This window comes from Pelodiscus sinensis, chromosome 9, assembly GCF_052426305.1.
Source record: "Pelodiscus sinensis isolate ZL-2025 chromosome 9, ASM5242630v1, whole genome shotgun sequence".
Lineage (NCBI taxonomy): Eukaryota > Metazoa > Chordata > Testudines > Trionychidae > Pelodiscus > Pelodiscus sinensis.
This window is the reverse complement of record NC_143060.1, coordinates 17,890,470-17,911,651: the sequence shown is the minus strand read 5'-3', so window position 1 is coordinate 17,911,651 and position 21,182 is coordinate 17,890,470. Positions and strand designations below refer to the sequence as shown.

The 21,182-nt window shown below is 39.8% G+C and overlaps 1 protein-coding gene across 11 annotated transcripts in view; it reads right to left on the bottom strand.

Annotated features, from left to right (window-relative positions):
* The window catches only part of NFIA (nuclear factor I A), a 502,507-nt gene that overhangs the window by 56,971 nt on the left and 424,354 nt on the right, over nucleotides 1-21,182 (bottom strand). For 7 of the 11 annotated variants that reach the window (XM_006132338.5, XM_089780448.1, XM_089780447.1 and 4 more), the window contains exon 7: nucleotides 10,939-11,067. The exons of the other annotated variants lie outside the window; for them this stretch is intronic. In XM_006132338.5, coding sequence (XP_006132400.2) covers nucleotides 10,939-11,067 — 129 coding nt within the window. The remainder of the gene's footprint in view (nucleotides 1-10,938; nucleotides 11,068-21,182) is intronic. 11 annotated transcript variants of the gene reach the window in all.

The window sequence follows — 21,182 nt, the reverse complement described above, 5'->3', positions numbered from 1 at the left end:
TGCTACAGCTGTTGCATGCTATGCTAGCTTTTTCAGAGTTTTATGGTTTCTTAGTGCTATGCAGCATAAAAGTTAGAGGATTTTTTTTCAGAACACTGAATTCAAATGTCTGATTATGAAGGCCAGTCTTGTCTGACTTTCTCCCTCCTTGATTTGTAACAGCCAATAACAAATTAAATTAAGAATAAAACAAGTCAGACTCATTGATTAGATTAGCATTTCGCATGTGCTGGGCAAATGAATAAAAGATTAAGTAGTAAATTGTATTCACATGTAGGATCAGATAATAAAGAATCAGTTAATTTGAGGGGGGGGGGATATAGTTTTATGTAGATACACAGGGCCAGAGTGGGGGCTCTTTCTCACACTGGGGAGCACTTACTGCAATAGCCCTAATGTTGTCAATGGCACTCCTCTGGTAAGGGCTTGCCACAGTGCAAAAGGACTTCATAATCTGGCCGTTAGCGATTACATCAGTTCCTCCCACCTCTCCCCTCAAGAAATAAGTGGATCCCAACATATGTGACACAGACATACTGATACACTTATATTTTCCCCTCCCATATACCCTGACTTCTCACCAATCATCCTTCCAGCCAAGATGAATAGATGAATTTTCCTTCTTCATAATGCTGCTTCTTAAGTCTCCAACAGGGTCACTGTTTGACATGCAACATTCCTCATCTCCTACCCAGCACATGATTTTCTCCGCCTTCCCTCTCCCCTGGCTCCAGGTCCAAGGGGGCAACATACTAGGTACTCAAGCCCAGCTCTTATGTCTGACAGTACAAAGCACACAGCCCAAGACCATCAGACTAGACAGACAGAGTATTAGTTTCACTGGGGCACAATGCTAAGATAGCTATTGTGTAAAGTGATAATTAAATTTACTACTAGCTCATTAAACATTGATTATTCTTCCTAGAAATAGCAACAATATAATCATAATGAAACCAGATGTATTTTGTATCAGCTTGTTTTTTACTTTGTTAAAATTAAGAAAGTATTTTCTAAAAGTCATTTATTGAGAAATATTCTCTTGCGGTTTGTTCTCGGAGACATTTCCATTCAGGCTTTTAAGATGCCTTAACTCCCTGCATGCTGTGAGCCTTCTCACAGCATTAAAATGGTGCAAGTGCCAGTTCAAATTATACAAGATGCATCCCACCCTTTGTACCCTGAAGGTACTTATTCTCAAAATTGACCATATTAGAGCACTAATTGGCTAAGCCACCATGCTGGCTGATGTGAAATGCTTTCAAACATCATGAAACAGCTGTGTTTATCGGAAATATGAAGAGTGACTTTTTAATAAGGAAAACTGGCAATAATCCAGATTTGTTGAAAAGAACTTGCACTTCTGTGGATAATACCATGCAAGAGGTAAAGAAGAGAAGATTAAAACAATAGCTTTAGAAAGCACCAATTTTTGTGATGAAAGCACTTACCCAAAACAAGAAAATAAACTGAAAAACTTGGGCTGGAATTTCAACAAGGAATTCATCAAGTCCTGTTGAATTTAAATGGGAATTGTGTCCCTAACGTTGTTTGAAGATCTCAACTTTTCTTACTGCCTGTTGGAAATGGTTTTGCATGGCTAAACATGGATTGCTGGCTGTCTGAGTGTGGCATGGGGTTTTTTCACCTTTACTATAGAGATACTGACCACAGAAACTACAGGTCTTAGCATACAGGCTATTCACTGAACTTGCTGGAAAACCACTTGAATCATCATGAAACATAGTACATTACTGGGATTTGTCCTCCCCAGATGGAATTCAACCCTGTGCAGACCAGTAAAAGCCCTGAGCACTGCTGAAGTCCTACATCATTCTGCAATACAAAGCTTAAGTGAGGGAGTCCAATGGGCTCTTGGTGAGCTGTCGATCTGGCCTGAGCATGAGTAAAATTGAGTAGTCCTTACAACAGATAGACACTGCAAGCCCAGTCTTGTTCTTAATAAAATCATTGGGAGTTTTGCCTTCAGTGAGGACAGGGATAGATCCTCAACTGATACTCATAAGAATGGCTGGAACTTGCATGTCACTGATGCTTATTCTCACTTTTTAGGTAACTTTTTAACTGTATCTTCAAAATACAAGAAAAATAGAGTTCACTCCACACATTTAGGCTGCAAGATCTTTGGGGAACGGACTAATGACAATACAAACAATGATGCAAATGATATTTAAAAACCCAAGTATGATAAATGGAGGGGCTCATCCTGCTTCCATGGAAATGAAAAAGAACAAGACTGATATTATTTTCAGAGATATTGAGTGTTTACATTTCTATTACTGAATTTACACAGTGCTCTGGATAGTCTAGGCTTCTGAAAACCAGACCCATAATGTCCTCAACTCTGGGTCCTTTTGGTGGTCCTGCATAATAAAGTGTTGGAAACCATCTGGAACTTTCACTGAGAAATATTAATGATGTAAGATAGACTTCCCAATGGCATAGTACAGACAGAAGGGACTTGTGTTAATGCACCCCTGATGTCCACAGCAGGACATCATGGCTGTGTCTACACTACATGCCTCTGTTGGCAGAGGCATGTAGATTAGGGTTGTAGGCAAAGGTAAATGAAGCCGCGATTTAAATGATCGCGGCTTCATTTACATTTACATGGCTGCCGCGCTGAGCTGACAAACAGCTGATCAGCTGTTTGTCGGCTCGCCGCTAGTCTGGACGTTCCCCCTGTCGACTTCAAAGCCGTTTGTCGGCAGCCCCGTTATTCCTCGTGGAATGAGGTTTACCGGGGCTGCCGACAAAGGGCTTTGATGTCGACAGAGGGAACGTCCAGACTAGCGGCGAGCCGACAAACAGATGATCAGCTGTTTGTCGGCTCAGCGCAGCAGCCATGTAAATGTAAATGAAGCTGCGATCATTTAAATCGCGGCTTCATTTACCTTTGCTGAACAAACAAATCTACATGCCTCTGCCGACAGAGGCTTGTAGTGTAGACGTACCCCATGTGTGGGGCAAAAATATCCTGAGCTCTTGCTATTCTGAACTGCTATACTGTAAAGTGCTTGCGGATCAACTGGCCACTAGAAAAGTCAAAATATAGGACTAGACTGAAGCCCAGAATTGGGACCAAGAATTAATCTCTTGAAAACATAGTGACATTCTTCTACATGTGCTAGATGAGAAATACTATAGGAATTGTTAAATATATAACCTTTACCTCCTGAGCAATACATGCGGTATTTCTTAGACAAAGGTCTTCCCAGTGGCCAAAAATGATCATGTAGTCTACTTGTGCAGTTCCTAATTCAAATCAGGTCCCAGAAACTTTGGCATGTTTTTTATAATCACAATGTGTTCTCAGATACAAAATGAAAAATTACCGCGGGGGGAAAGGTGTAGTGGTTATTTCATAATGAAATGCAGTTGATCGTATTACAAGAGAAATGTAAATTTTTTTTTTAAAAACCCCCACAACCTTCATATGTGTGATGATATAATTCTGCTTTGATACTAAAAAGGGCATGGTAATAGAATCTGTGACTTCGGAGTGATATATTGCTGTTAAGTTAATAGGGCTCCATGTTCCCATTTCTGATATCAGTGTTTTTCTCCCTCTTTCATTCTGTAGATGGTAAGCTGATACTACATAAACATTGTTAAAGCTATAGTTCCACGCTACAGTAATTCACTTAACTTTAACATGATTTATGGTTCTGTCAATAGGGGAGGTTAAAAAACCTAAGCTCTGATGCTTAAACATGGGTTCCATATTTAACGTAATAATGTGCTTTTTGTATGTGTCTGAGGTTACAGAATTTAGCATAAAGCAGAGATAAAAAAAATTACAGTTCAATGCAGTGTTAAAAACAGAGTGTGTAACTTCATGGGTTCATCAAAGAAAGCAATGAAAAAGAACACAATCAGTGAAAGAGCAGGTAAAATACTTTGGTCTTTCTGCACTATATTTTTATATATTTTTTATATTTGCATGACATCTTATAAGTATTTTACACCCTCTCCCCTTTTTAAAATTCTTTTGCTCAGTTAGATCTGCTCTCTTTGTCAGGATGAGTTCAAACCTAGGTCCGTTTTGTTAATCACCCCCCATTATTCTCTCTGGCACTTCCCCTAAGGCATTTTGCCTCTTTTAAGAGATTAAGCGACCAAGTCATCTTGTTGCTCTAAACATGTCCTCACTGGAACAATGTATTAACACAATTCCTCTGCAAAAGAGCCCTCTTTAGAAGTTTGCTGCAGGGATGACAAATTAACCCAGCATGGTGTCCCACACATCTATCTCAGTACAAATTATTAGTGTAATAGAGCTTTTAGTTATGCATTTATCTGGCAATTATTGAACGGTTACACAAAACGAAGCTGAGCAATCATGGCCCTTTATGAGGCAATCTCAGTGGGTGGTCTTATAGTTAATTTAGGATAGTAGTCCTCTAAGCAGGTCACTCACACACAAATTAGCTAAACAGCCTGTTCCTTTAAATATTTCCTATGTCACAGGGTAAAGCTCTACTATACAATAAAGGTAAAGTTTTAATTACATGGTTCCTGACTTTTGTTTAGTTGGCATTTTACCCATTAGCAAGCCTCTCCTGTTTCTGTGGAGATGTCAGAAAAAGCAGTATTTGGGTGGGGAATGTAATTATTACTAAACACTGCCTTCACAGCACTCTGTTAGGAAGCTGCTTTTCTTCTGCCTTCCATATTATCTGAAGTTGGGCCAGCCTCAAACACTTGGCATATATGGTTGGCTACACTACCTATATTACACCACCTTTATATAACACCACCTTTATTTTTAAAGTGCCTTGGCAAGTCGGTATGTTGGTTAAGTGTTACTGTGTTAGGTCATCTGTTCTGGTCATTCAGACTGCAAAATGTGTATGATTTTTTCACATGATGGTACAGCCGTTTGCAAGGTGGATAAAAATCAGTGAATTGGATTTTTAATTTTTTTTAAATAATCAACAACATACTACATTTCTCATTTAAAAATAAGAGTTACAATTAAATCTCATCACAAACATGCTCTACCTACACTTACAGTCTCAAAAATGAATTAATAGCTGCAGCCTAATTATTAGCTCTTGTTTCTTGAAAGTTCTGGGCTTTCAATTTCTGTTTCTCAGCAGACTAAAAAGTAAGACCTGGTCTACTCTACAGCGGAAGGTTGAGTTAAGATATGCAACTCCAGCTACATTAATTACGTAGCTGGAGTCGACATATCTTAAATTGAGTTTCTGTGCCATCCACACAGCAAGAAGCCAATAGGAGTTACTCCTCATGAGGAGCAGGAGTACCGACTCTGATGTGCGAGACCTTTAGTTCCATTTAACAGGTCTTCAGTAGACCCGCTAAATCAAACCCTGGAAGATCAACTGTGGCAATGTCCATCTTCTGCCTAGTGAAGACATGGCCTAACATGTGCAAAGAAAGACACAAGCTGGATAGGACTGTTTTTGTTCTCTGCTTATGTGGTGGTGAACCTTGGACAAGCATGGGAGAGAAGCTAGTTAAGACATTGTTTTAAAGATAGAGACACAATCTATCGGAAAGAATAGAGGCCACATAGAAAGAAACAGTGGAACAGACTGGAAAGAAAAAGGGAAGACATTATTCAGCACACATGCATCTTTCTGTATTCCTGCTTTTGACACAGAAAAACTGTCATGGGTTCTGGGCATAAGAGTAATGGCTATCTGGGAATATTTTGAAGAAATGTGTTCCCTGAGTAAAAGAGGAAAATGTGGCAAGTGAAAGCAGTGCAAGAAGATGCAGGGCATAGTTGCAAGAATGAAACATCATAAGAAAACCTGCTCATTGGGAGAAAATAATGTAGATGAAGATGCGGATATGGCTGAGTGGATCAACTGGTTAGAAACTTAAATAATTCACTTTGCAATGCATCATTTTTCAAGACTCTCTCTATGCCTTTTAGTAGAAGTATGATTTGACAAGTACATTTGCAAGCTGTTTGCTGTGTTGGATGTTGCTAGAAATAAAAGTTTAGCTTAGCTAATCCTTATGGCTTGTTTAATTATTAAACTAGGTTTAGAATCTATCACTCAAGTATACAGTACACAAAGCTGCAGTAAGAGAAATCTAGAGCTGCCAATTGCCACTGAGTGTCATTTTCTTATTTTATAATGGATAGAAGCCCCTTATTTTGGAACATCATAGCAACAGACCATAATGGTGATGCCATAAGTTTATTCCCTATTTTACTTTAGCATAACTCAGCTTTTCCAAGGGAACCCCATTTTTTACTTGTTTTTGCAAAAAAACAGACTTGCCAGTGAGTTCAATAGGGCTTACTTCAAACTTAAGTGTACTCTAAGCACAGTCTGTCTTAGCTTTTCTGGTAACTTGATTTAAATCAATTTTTTTTGTGAGATTTAATTCACTTTGATTTAAATCAATCCATCCTGGTTGTTTGGCTTGTCTTTAATGTCTTACACATCAATTATTAAAGTTTCTAGCTTTGGTATATTTGTAGTTTCACTACAACCAGCAATCTGAAGGAATATCTAGGGGCAGCTGTAGATATGCCTTTCTGGAATAAATTATTTCACAACGTATACATCACTCAGGATACGTCTAGACAACAGCGTTATTTCAGAACAACAGTTGTTATTCCAAAATAACAAAATAAAACTGCAAGCCATTATTTTGAAATAATGGTGAGCTGAAGGACTTCTTACTCCTACTCCTGTAACCCTCGTTTTTCAAGGAATAAAGGAAGTCGAAGGAAGAGTGTTCTTCCTTCGACTTCCTGCTGTGTAGACAGCACCAAACACTGAAATAAGCTATTTCAACTTAGGATACACAATTGACGTAGCTTAATTTGACTTTTGTCCTGCTGTGTAGATGTGCCCTCACTGTACATAACCCACTCCATTAAAGTCAGTTAATACAAATTCACTAAATTAATAGCTGCATGTTAGTTTTACAGGCAACCAACAGGCATAGTTCTGAAGCATAATGCCACACTTTGATGACCATCCAAGTCTCAGTGGAAATACTGTACTATGTGGGGAAAAAATTAAGATATTAGGCACTCCCCTAGTGTTTTTCCCTGCAATTCTCTCTTCTGTCCATACATCCGTTGCTTTGTGTTCTTTCTGCCACATCCTCTGGTCTAGGCATTTGTGTCACTCCATATTTCTCACTAAAGTATTCCTTCCTTCCTTCCTTCTTCCCTCCCTCCCTCGGCCTGAAGGACTACACAGTCATGGTAAAGATTACAAGCAGACTAGTGGCTGGGAATCAGCTTGGCTTTGCAATGCATAACCACTTTTTTGTTGGAATACACTGATTACCATCACCACCACTCTTGTGTAATGACAGAATATTATTTAAGAAATAAAAATCTAGGTGCCTGAATTTTCAAGACTTTGTGATTTATTCTAAAGCTGAGAGTAATTTCATATCTTAAAAGTAAGGCTATACGTAATGTTGCCTGCTGCCAGATATAATTCCTTAGTTTGAGTCCTATGTTTCCTGCTCCAGAGAAGCTTAAGTGACTCACACCCAGAAAAAGTGACTTTAAGTGGGGATGCATGAATTACTTTGGTAGCTTATAATCTACCACTATATGTTGGCAGTAGGAAACAGAATGGACAGTAATTAAAGAACAAGGATCCTTGTGCCAGGACTCACTGCACATCTGATCCTTCATCCAGACCCAGACTTTGTCAGATGGCCATTGCATAGCTTAGTTAACCAATGGCAGCAGCAGCAGCACAAAGGAGAAGCTGCCACACAAAGCTCTCCATAGTACAGCACAGCACTGGTTAAACCTTTCTTGTCCAGGACTCTCTGGTCTGGCAACATCTGTGGTCCTCCAGGACCACATATGTTGCTAGACCAGAGTGCCCCAGCCACAGAGGTTGAGCATGACTGGGAGAGAAGCTGGTCTGTTCAATGACAGCCTGCAGTGACTGGGTGGCAGGGAGAACCAGGAGCAGCTGCTGCTCAATGCGCAGGGCCATGGAACTCTGGGAACAGCTGCTGCCCCGCACAGGGTTGGGGGGCAGGGAGCAAAGCCCCAGGAACTGACTGGGAGTGCAGAGACAAGCAGGTGGACTGGAAAAGGTCAGGCCTCCGGGTTCTCTTAGGGCAGCAGCCAGGAGGAGAGACCCAGGAGAGCCCAGACGCCTGACCTCCCTATATCTGGAAAATTCCCTTGTTTGGGAACCAAGGGTGCCAGACCAGGCAGGTTCAACCTGTAGCTTACTTCAGACCATTCCATGGGGTTTTCTAACTGTTTCATTCAGTGCAACATTTCACAACAGACACATCCACTTTTGAATCGGCTTCCTTACCCTGACCCCCACAACGCTTTGTCCTCACAATGTTTCTTTCTGCACACTGCCCCAAAAGGCTTTGTGAATCCTTAGTCATTTGCAGACTAAGTGCACTAGAATAGGGTTCCAAGGAATATTTGGAACATTATGAAAGCTGCAAGCGTGTGATGAAGAACTTAAAAATAGTGGACTGCCAATAACATATCACTTAAACATTCTAAACATATTTCTTTGCTCTTTATTTTGGAAATTGTGGGCATATAATTTATATTAGTATCAATGTGAAATGTTTGTATGTGCACACCCCTCCCCCAAAGGAAGATAAAATCCTAAATGTTTGGTTAACTTGGGGGTTTATTCTGACTGTGACCTAGCTATATACAACTTTTTTCTTGCTGATTTTTTCTCAGCAGCATGTTTTTTTCTGAACTATATTTACTCCCAAAATATTCATGACTATCTGCTGGCCAGAAATACATTATGTAAGTGAATTCATGGAGATTTCCCACCATACAAGGTGAAGAGACAGTGTACTCTACATTTTTACTTGGGATTTTGCCACTAAGTTGTGAAACTGCCAATAATAAGTAATATATAATAACTGTTTGGAAAATATAATGAGGTTATTGTTCCTTAAGTGTCATCTTTTTATGCTTGAAAAGCTTCTCTCCTTCCTCCTCTGCTGCTGATTCTAATGTACACATTGGGGGATTGAACAAAGGTCACAGTCTGGATTTGCAGATGGTAATATAGAAATCCACCTCGGAACAGAACAATGGTTGGAGAAGAGGAATAAAGACAGCCAGTGATCAGTGGAAAGAGAGTCCTGGAGAGGAGCCATCTATCCAATAAAGATTCCAGTTTGGAACAAGCTCCTTCTGGGTGATACTCTTAAAAGGATTAGAAAGGAACCCAGATAGTAAGAGAGAGTAGCATTTTCTTGACAATCCATAAAAATGTTAGTGAGTGACCCTCAAGTGCAACAAGATCTCACTGGCTGATGCTGAAAAAAGCAGATTTTTGTTTAATACACTAGGAACTGTGATACTCTTCTGTAGAGGTAATTCGTACATTTTCTTCCAACATTTAAAAATAAAATTGCAGAAGAGAATTATTATAATTTGATCTTTGAAATTCTATGTACCCTTATATATAGTCTCCTCATACACATGGCAGATTTCCCTGACTGCACATTAAATATAATAAAAGATACTGTAGATAAATTTGAACAAAGCTTCTTTAGTGACACGTTTTTGTATTAACCACATAATTCAAAATACACTAAGGTTTAAGTAAAAGCACAAATGGGTGCATTATTGATCTGGTATATCTCATGTGAAATAGGTATAAGGTAAAATCTAACTAAATTCTGAATAGGATTTGTTAACCAACTAGTCAACAGTACAGAGACAAAGAGCAGAAAGTCTAAGAGTATTATTACAAGGCAGGAATGTAGTATCAGTTGGTGTGCAGCAAACTATGTTGTTAATGTAACTTTCATTTCATTCATGCCTTCTTATTATCACCAATTATCAAGGATTTTTATAATATATTACATGTCTGCCTGGTAGCTTAGTCCCCACAGGAAAAAATAATTCTTGTACAATTAACAGCCAACAGGTAGACTTCACTGATTAATCCAGTATGCTGTAAATTTCTAAGACTGCATTGAATCATTTAGCCTGATTCTAAACTCATATTAATTTTACACTGATGAAATGCCACAGACTTATGCACAATCCCCTAACAGTATGTAGTAGAATAGACAATAAAATATAATTATTCCTGGTTACGCTGATATAATGATACATCTTGTAAAATGGAAAATACCAAGTGTGGACTTTATTTTTTCAAGGTATGATTTGCTAGTATGACTTTCACATCTGACCTAGGAACAATAATTATTCTGAAGAAAGCAAAACCCCATGGCAAAAAGAACTGTTAGAATTATTTCATTTATACATATATATTTTCACACTGAAGATTTGCTAAATGATTCACTCATTTGTGGACAGCACTGTGCAGAAGTGTGCTCCCTTTCTAATGTGAATTGTGTATCATATTTATTGTTTCTAGGTTAATGTGGATATATCTCTCTGACAAATGTATAAGTAGATGGAGGCCCAGAGGATATCTGTTTTATTTGAAAAGCCAGTCAGAAAATATTGTGAAGAAAACCAGCCAAAGCATTGTAGGAACCAATCTACAACTTCAAAGGAGTACACTAATGAGGGCAGTTCTCCAGCACACTGATGCCAACAGCTTGAATACAAAATGACATGCAATGAAAACCCAGGATGTGGAAAGAAGATTAGCACAGTTAGATGTTGAATGAGGAGTCTCCTTATTAAGCAGGTAAATTGAACCTCTACTGATATGGACAATAAAAACACAGAGCATGTAACACGTTCTCTAATTTTTCTGATTGGAAAATAGTTGAATTGTCAGAAATATTAACAAACTGAACATAGTAACCAAACTCATTTCTCAATCACTGAAACCTTCAGGCTACCGGCTTTGAAATAGCAAAATCTCTTATCATGTGTGTCACAAGCTGATGATGACTTTCTGTAGAAAACAATGATGATTCAGGATATGGAGGCTAAAGTTTAAGCTGATTCTGGGCTCTTGGGTAAGGCCTCACCTCTGGGTCCTGTAATGACAGGTCGATGATGCTGGGTGAATGCCGTTCCAAGGGAGGAGGTCTGCGAAGGCGAGGGACTGCTGAAACCAGACTTCTCTGACTTCTTTAATGTGGTTGGCGATGGCATTCCTGGCAAGAATGATTGATAAGTGCAATTTAATAATGCTAGGTCATGGAACGACAGCCTATGCATTGTGAAAGTGGGTGCAGAAGCAGCTAAATAAGCTTAAAGGACAAATACAATTGAATACAACAAGCTGAAAGCTCACTTTTATTTATGATCTTTTTGGGGCAGAAGCAGCCCTGGTTTGCTCTGAGCAATAAGTACTAAAATGCAGCCATACTTTTCTTTTTAAATCTGAAGTACAGATAAGATACAGCTTATTTGTTGTTACTATTAAATCCTAACTATGCTTTATTTTATAGAAACTTGTAATAGTTATAGCACTTGGATTTTACATGGTTTTAACAGTTAACTCCGCTAATTGGCCCTTAACTCATACTATTTTATTAAACTATTGCACATGGGTATTTTAAGTGTGCTGCAAGAGCAATACACAAGGGCTATGTCTACACTGGTGCTATATTGCGCCAGAAATATGCAAATGAGGCTAAGTGTGGGATATCGCCAAGCCTCATTTGCATATCTAATGAGCCGCCATTTTGCGGAAGACGCTCTTGCGCCAGAAGGAGCGTCTACACTGCCTCTTCTTGCGCAAGAAAAATCTCTTACGCAATGCCGTTACGCTGATTATTTTCAGGAATAATGGCATTGCGTAAGAGGGTTTTTCTTGCGCAAGAAGGGGCAGTGTAGACGCTCCTTCTGGCGCAAGAGCCTCTTCCGCAAAAATGGTGGCTCATTAGATATGCAAATGAGGCTCTGCGATATTCCACGCTTAGCCTCATTTGCATATTTCTGGCACAAGATAGCGCCAGTGTAGACATAGCCAAGGAGAGAAAGGAATCTCACTTCAGATTCTGAATTCTCTTATCCTTTCACAGCTTAGTTCAAACTCAGTTATTTTAAAATTATTTGTGTGGTTATCTTTGCTTTCTTTCTTTTTTATATTTTTAATATATTTTTATATTAAAGTCACAATTATTTTGTTTCATAGCAGTTCAATACCTATGAATACATAGCAGAGGCTTCCCATGGAAAACAGAACCATCACTGGGATGACAACATTTCTATTGACATTATATTGACCTTCAGCCCTGATGCAATGTTAATATGACCCTTTGGATTTATTCTTCCATGTGACCCATTTTTGTTAATATCATATCAACTCTGTGGGTCATTCAGCTCTGAGGTAATATTACAAATATTAGTAGAATGGATGTTTTGCAATGGACTTACCAAAATCTGCTATGTTTAGTACACTGCCTTAATATGTGTATGTGAATTTCTATATTACCACAAACATACATACACACATGTTCAGACTGTCCACACTGCATTTATAGCTCATTTTCAGTATATCTATCTATTGATAGATATGCAGAAAAAATAAGGTCAAATTCTTTAGGCTACAGTTGAAATAGCACAAAAGAAAAATGATTATTCTTAATAATGGTAGCTTTATAGTCCCCAAAAATATAATTTACAACACAAGGCAGTGTGCTTGTGCATTGCAGGAGTGGAATCTTAATGGGCCCAATTAAGTTTTGTTGCATACATATCAGAAAGTTAAGTAAAGAGGGGGAGTAGGTAAAGTCCCATTTTGTAGCAACTAGCGTTTGTCTAGAGACTGTTTTCTATCACCTGGTGCTGGCTGTTTTTTCATAGCAGGAAAAAGTTAACAACTTGATTTTATTTTAAAACAAAAGTTTAGAGTAGATGGACTATGGCACAATGCAACAAAAAGGGGATATATTATTTTCTCATGATTTTCTACAGTTATGATACATCCTTTTGATGGGAGGAGGGGATGTGAAGGTGGGTTTAATATCATATATGTGAATGAAATATTAACAATCTTTAGGATGCAATCTGTCCCAAAGTTGCCTTCTAATCTATTGGCCAAATGGATTTGTGATGTCACAAAAAGAATGGAGCTTAACAGGCCCACTTACGGGGGAAAGTGGGGGAGAGGACAAAGGACGCAGATGCTCCAGGGCCTGGTGATTCAAAAGGTCCGGGGCATCCATTGCCACTATTGCAGAAGCCCGAGGCCCTTTACACAGCTGCCAGAGCACCAGACAGTGGTAAGGGGTGGGTCTGGCTGCCCTCAGCCCTGCCCCTTCCAGAAGCATGAAGCCAACCTCCTCCCCTCCCTTGCCAACCTTGCCAGGGCAGGGACCCACAGAGACGGTCGGCTTTGCTGGAGCTTAATGAGTACATACTATGCTAGCAGGTGCTACTTGGGCACGTATGGAAGCCATGTTTCAGTTACTTATAACTTTATGTTTAAATGTGTCCCTCCACAGCAAGCAAAGATATTATTCCTCAATAAAAACAGTAGCCATGTCATAGTCCAAGTGGCAATTTCAAATATTTATATATTGTGTCTCTGTATGTGGCCATTCATGTACACCAGTATAAACATGTGTGCATACTCAGTACACCAGACTGTCCATGGGCTTGCACGCATGTGCAAGGGAGGAGATGACCATGTAATGAGTCATCCCAGTGGCTAGAAGGGCTATCCTTAGGATTAATGGGGCTGTACACAGTACTATTAAACTGGTGCTACTATGCCTGATGGCAGCCTATGGTGGGGCTGATTTTTTAGAAATGTGATTTTATAATCTTCAGCAACACACTAATGAAATACTTGTAAAGCAAATTTTCAAGTAAGGTCCTCTAGACTAACACAGTAAATTCAGAAACTGACAGTATATATCTGAGGTTGTCAAATGGCTTCATTATCATTAGAATGGCTCTTTCATAGGTTCAATGTTCCGCTAATAGGTCTGGAGACTTTTTCATTTTTAAGTTAACTAAATCCTCTCTGGAGGAAGTGAAATCGCAGACCAGGGATAAGAAAAGCGGGTGGGTGGGTGGATGTTAAGACCCAGTGGTGACCCAAATTTTCATGTGCCCTACACAACTGCATATTCTGTATATGCATAAGTACAACCTTGGTTGCTATGGCTAATCATAGTATTATGCTAAACGGAGAAGAGGAAGTGCTCCTTTGGGGTAGCTATGAAATTTAATCTGAGATTCTCTAAAGGGGAAAGGACTATGCCATCCCCTTTGCACTTGGCCACAAAGCTTGCTCGGTGCACCAGGGGAGAAGGCTGGGAGGATTCAACTCATATACTTGCTTTCGTGCTGGGGAGCTGAAGACAGGCACTGAATACAGAGAAAGGACTGAATTTTAATCCTCAATCCCGAGCACAATTATACTGTGGTGTAATTAATAAACAGGAGTAACAAGTGCTATTCATGCTTAAATATTTTCCAAATAAGGTACAAGTTGAACCTTTCTAATTCAGCACTCATTGGTTCAGCAACAACCTTGGTCCAGCATGATTTTAGTTAGCTGGATGTCCACTTATCATGGGTGTGGCCACATTTCCCATTATCTCATAAAGCTTGTTTACAGCCACCAACCCTGGCTCTCCATGTTCTGTGCTGTTATTTGGCTCTAATTTACCCATAAATGTCTTATAAGAGCCCAGTAAGCCGTGGTAGAGTTGGTAATGTTGCTAGACAATACTGACCTCCTGAGGTTCAGCAAATTCTCTGGTTCGGCACCAGTCAGATCCTGAGGGTGCTGGACTAGAAAGGTTCAACTTAATTAAATGTTTATCTCCACCTTAAGAGCACATCCCCTGTTCACATGGCTGGGCACACAAGGTCCCAGATGCAGTGGCAATATTGAGGTTCCCCCTTTGTAGTAAGGGCCAGGAAATGCAGAGTACCTCAGTGGCAGATCTCTGCACTGAAATTCAGAGGAGGGAATGAGTGTGTTAGGGTTGTAACAAGAGCACAATCAGTGGTACTGCACACAGAGCCGTTCTAACAGATCATAACCCATGTGCAGGTAAGAGCAGTGTTCCACTTTTCACTACAGTCTCTAGTGCGACTACTTGAGGGCTATAAAACATTTTAGACAGCCCATAAACTTTCTTCTGCTCTAGTGCTATAAAACTGCTTAATTGATTTAAGCCAACTTTTGTTTAGAACAAAACTCTCTTCTGAGGTTAGAACGTATATGTACCGACCCCAGACAAATTCACATGTCTGAGTTATAAACACCTAAAGATGAGGATTTATAATGAAAAGGCCAAATGATCTTGAACTATGGCAATGCTGAGTGGTGTCATTATCTAATGGGAAAGGTTTTTATAAGGTCAAGACAGCTGTAATGTACAAAGAGAGCTTTCTACTATAAAATTAGTTGTGAAATAACCAATGGGTAGAAGAACAATGTGATGCCAGAATTATAATTAACTGTTCCCCATTACCATCATTTTAACCTATTGTTAAATGGTTTGGTTTTAAAACAATAGACACTACTGGATTTTTTATCTTGTCTTACTTTTCATGCTAAATTATTACTTTATTATAAGGGATTGTATAAACCAGATCTCAAGGGGAAAACAGCTGCTTCAAAGTTCATCATAATATACAAACAAGATTTTAATTATTTAATTTAAACTTGACTAAGAACAGAACAGGAGGATGAGTATATTTTGTCCTTTAAGATGGAAGAGGTATAGCAGTAAGTTATGCAATGCAAAGCAGTTAATATCATTCACATTTTACGATGCACTAGCACGGTGCCTTTGAAGCAAAATTCAAACATTCTATGAATGGGTTAAGAAAAGAAGAAATACAGTCTACATGCAAGAAAAAGGTTTCCAAGAACAAGCCAAAACATGTCCCATTCTTCTAAATTTATCACAGCCATGTGACATCATCCCTGAGACTGCCAGAAATGACTTTTTTTTTCAATTAAAAAAACCCCCTCTCACTTAGCACCATATGTTTGGTTGATGTGCCTGATATATCCTGCATATTCCTTAGTCCATCCATTTCATATATTCATATTTTATTTTCTGAGGGTGCATCTACACAGCACAGTTACTTTGAAATAATGACTTATTTCGAAATAACAGCGTGAGCATCTACACAATAATTCCGTTATTTTTAAATAATTTAAAAATAATGGACGGCTTATTTTGAAATCTGTATACCTCATTCCACAAGGAATAATGCTTATTCTGAAATGGCTATTTGGGAATATCAGTAGTGTGGATGCTCCACTGCTTCTATTTTGAAATAGCTCCTTCCTAGGGTCATTCAAAGTAATTATCACCAGTGTTTCCTGGGGGCTCTAAATCGAGGTAGCACATCCACATTAGGGAACCCTCCTTGGACTAATTTTGAGGCTTCTCTGTAGTGTAGAAGTGCTATTTCAAAATAAGCTATTTCAGAAAAAAAATCCAAGATAGCTTATTTCTAAATAAGCATGTTGCGTAATGTACCTTAAGTTAATATTTTTCAGGGCTGGTCAATTCCACTGTAGCTTCTTTCAGGAAAGCAAAATCACATGGGACTGAAGTTTAATCATCCAGAAAAAAATGGCCCAGGTACTGCAATTCTTATTCAGTCCCACTGACTTCAACTGGTGGTGATATGGGGTCTCTACGCCTCTAAAAACAGGCCGCTTATTTAATTGTGCTTCCTCACCTCACAGGGATGTTGTGAAGATAAACAGATTAAAAGCTGAGGTATTCAACCTCAGACAGATGACTAAATTTTAGCACCCATGTCTGAGAACTGATAGCACAGTGATTTCAACACACTAAGGCATAGACTTCAACATCAGGCACAGCGCTGAATAAGGATAGCTGGTGGATAATTCGTACCATGCCAGGTGGTACTGTGATGTGGAATGACAATTTGTTCCTCTTTCCTGTATGCGGCAGGGCAGCAGCAAATTATAATGTCTCCCAAACCAACTGTCTGACCAGTGAATATGCAGGGAAGCCAAACCTTCACCCATTCCCTGTCCCTTCCTAGTCACATGCTATGAGGAAGAAGTTAACACTGCCTGAGTTCAGTTCTGGGTAGCCCATATAGGTTTCCAGGGTAGTTCTTACTATTCCCATGGAGCTATGAAGCCCAAATCACTGATGAGCGCTACATTTCTTGTTAGGAGACACAGATTTCATACAGACTGTGTCAGATTCTCCCTGACTGTAACTAAGAAGAGAAACAGGCCTATGGCATTTTCATCTTGTTTGACAATTTTAACTGCAGAATAAACAGGGAATCTAACTGCAAAATAGAAAAGGAAAATCGAGGGATTTTATCGTCTAATGCTGGTGGAAATTGACGTGGGTATCTTCACTCAGTGGTGGGGAAACCTGCAGCCCACATGCGATTTGACAAGGTTAGCCTATGGAGAGCCATCAGATGTTTTGTTTATCTGACCATTCGCGGGCACGGAGCTCTGCAGCTCCCAGTGGCCATGGTTTACAGTTCCTGGCCAGCAGGAGTTGTGGGAAGCAGTACAGTCCGGGCCACCACTTCACACAGATCCCATTGTCTGGGAACAGTGAACCGTGCCACTAGGATCTGTGGGCCTCTGTGTTCTTAACCGCTGGTCTGAGACTCTGGCAGCCTGGCCGCGGTGTCTGTGGGGGCGGGACTGGGATACACTGCCCGGTGCTTATCCTTGCTGTGGGAGAGGCATGTCCTGCTCTGCTTCTCAGTCAACCAGCACCGGGCAGGGACAGGTTCTCTTCCCGTATGCAGAAGAGCACTTTGCTGTACGGTGGAAGGACCTCGCGGAGCCCGGCGCAGCAGTCTTAGAGCAGCTGTGACTTTGGTAGCAGCGCTTGGCTGGTGGCTAGGAGGCAGCGCAGGGCTAGGTGAGGGGGACAGAGTAGGCACTGGGGGCTCTGAGGGCGGAGCTAGTGCTGGGGGGCTCTAAGAGGCAGGAGGCTGACATTGGGGGGCACTGGGGCATCCAGAGTGGGGAGCTGGCACTGGGGGTAGGGCTAGCAGTGGGGCAGGGCTGGCACTGGGGTGCTATGGGGATGGGGCTAATATTGGGGGCCGGGGAGGCACTGGGGGAAATCTGGGGGAGTTGAGTGCAGTGGGGCTCTGAAAACAGGAGGCTGTCACTGGGTGTGGGTTTGGTTTTGGGAGGCTTTAAGAGGTAGTGGGGTGACACTGAGGTATTTGGGATGGGGGGCTGGCACTGGGAGGCTCTGAAGACAGGAGGCTGGCATTGGGGGGTTGGGTACAGGGGACTCTGGGGTCAGTGGTAGGAGCTGGGCAGTAGTGGAGGGGGGGGGCTCTAGGTGTTAGGGCTGGCACTGAGGGCCGGGGCTTTTGGCAGACCAGTAACATTTTATTTGCATATTTTGTATTCATTATTTGCCTAATGAATATGCAAATAAAATATTGACAGTACGCATGCCATTCCCTGACACAAAAAAGGTTGGGAACCACTAGTCTAACCCATCTGAGGTATGTGTGGCTAGTGTGCCAGAGGTTCATCACCTCTTCCTTAACTTATTGTACTTTTATTCTTGTGATTATATATAAAAAAGCCAAACATATGGGGGCTCAGCATGCTCCCATTTTTGAAACGTTTTGCCACTGTCTTCAATGGGAGCTAGAGCAGGCCCATAATGGTGCTAAATGGAACAAGATGTGGGTTTTTTTTTGAAAGCGAGTATTAATTTTTCATTGTTTTTTCAGTTAAAAGGAAATTTAAGAACAGTGCACAATAAACAGAAAATTCAGACAACAGAAATCTTGAAACTGTGTGCAACAATATTTTCTCCAAAGAATTTGGTCATATTTTCAAAATTAAAGCGTTCTGAATTTTCATTAATTTGGCAATTCCTAAACACAAAGCTCTAGTTTGTTCATTCCAGATCATGCATCACACTCTTCTGCTCAATGCACAAATGCAAGCATAAATGGAATCCTTGTCCTTCAGTGCTTCTGGTTACTGGAGCCATTGAATTGATGATGAAGTCCTGCAGTTAGACCTTCCAAACTCTGCACTTCGCAAACCTCCAACCCAAATTTAATCAGTGAATGCACAGGAATAGTTCATGTTCACCATCTTTTAAGGATCACTGGAACACTGATATTTTTAATCCCTAAACCTCCTGATACTTGCCAGTACAAGAAGTACAAAAAAAGGCTTTGTAAAGTATGCCCAGAGAGTCTTAAAATTTCTATGTAAGAGACTGATGTTTATTAAATAAAATAGAGAACAGTGTGTAAGAATTCAGTCAACAAAACCATTCCCAGAGAAAATAGATACTCAGTAGCCTACTTCCACACACTAAATTCTCCTCTCACTTAGATTGGTATAAATCAGAAGTAACTGCAGTAAAGTAATGGAGTTACTTTAGAGACTGATGCCCTCTCTCTGTCTAAATAGATATATATAGTGTGACATCCATCTAATTTGACTTCAGTGTTTTCCTTAGTTCACCTTTCTGATAAAACACCATCATAGCATATACTTTTCACCATAACACACAACTCAATATCAAGTTAGTTATATTTGTGTTAACTAATTTCAACCTGAAAATAAGATATTAACTATGTAGATAACTACCAAAATGCTCCCAGGAGCTGTCTGATGTGGAATCTTGAAGAAAATTTCATACTAAAAGGTAACCGTGCAATAGAGCCTTGAGCTTTAATGACACCCTCAGGTACTATGGTGTCTGAGGAATCTGGGAGGCTTAAATATTAATGGGAAGTGGACAAAACAAAACATTTGTTTCAGAAAAAAAAGGTGATGCATGAAGGCAAGTTGGCTGTTGAATGAAAGTCTGCTATTATCTGATATGTTGGGGGAATCACTCAAGGACTGTTCATTCAACTGTGAAAATTACCCAAACAATGCCAATGAGGTTAGTCAGAATTCTACAGAAGCGTTGGTCCATATAAAGTTGGTATGAAGAAGTTTCAACTTATCTTCCTGAGTTTCCTGTCATTTTGATGATCATGGTAATGTCAGTCATAGTATATTTGTTATACCTATTGCTGAACAAATTTTATCAGTCATCAGCTGGCCCTTGATCACAGTAAGTGTTGTATGTCAGTTTACTGTAGTTGTAGCTCCAGTATGCACACAGCACAAGGGTTTGCTCTTTTTCTAACAAGCGCACGTTATTGTTTATTGAATTTCTTCTACTTGTGTGTTTGGGATGCATTTTCTCCTGTACTCTCACAATCACTGCTCAGTTTGTATCAATCAGTGTCTCATTTCATAAAACAAAATTCAGCTTAATGAACAATGATAAATGAAACAAATAAAATTAAAGGACCCTATTCTGCCATTTATCAATTTAGACTAATCTATATAAAAAATCGGTTAATATACAATATCAGTTTCTTCAGCAGATTATCTATTCATCCATCCATCTACATACGCACTGACCTACCCATCTGCGAGGTACCCAAGTGGCTCTCAAATATTTAAGATAACAAAACAACAGAGACATACTAACGGTTCAAAAACATAACAACTTAAATGTTCAAAAATGTCAGTAAAACATATGTACCAGTAATTGTTCCAAAGAAATGCTAAAAAGAGACTGATGAAAAATAAGGAGTAGGGTTTTTGAAAGTGCCTAATGAAATTAGACACAGGTGACCCCCGACTTGCAACGCAATTGGTTCCTGGCATCGTAACTCAAACCTTCATTGACGATAGGCGCCGTGCATCGTCATAAATGTGAGCCGAAAACACAAGTTGTTTTTTTTTGGCCCCTTCTGCACTTTAAAAAATAGTGGTAAGTGGGGGGGGGGGGGGGTCACAACTCAGGCAGTCGCAATTCAGGGGTTTCCTGTACCCAACTTACACTGAAATTTAATGGGATTCAGACACCAGTCCATTAGGTCCCTTTGTAATTGTAATGCAAATAAGAATCATATTCTTGTCCCACTAAAGATAATAAGGGTAAAAATTTCTACTAGTGTGAATTGATGCCATTCCATTTACATCAGAGCGGTATCAGGTTATTCTGGCAGAAAAGTCGGCCCAGAAAGTTATGTAATTTGCAGTAGGTATCTTACCATCAGTTTTTAAGCAGACATGTACCCACTGAAACCATGTTGCTGAAAAAAAAAATCTGTGGTACAACATGGTTTACAGAAAGGAGAACAGGAATCTATTTGTGTGGATATGTGCAACAATATCCGAACTGATTAACATCTGATATGCAAAGCTAAATTGAAGTAATCAGTGAAGTCACTAATATGACATACTTCACATACTACCAATGACTTTATGATAGAATTTCAT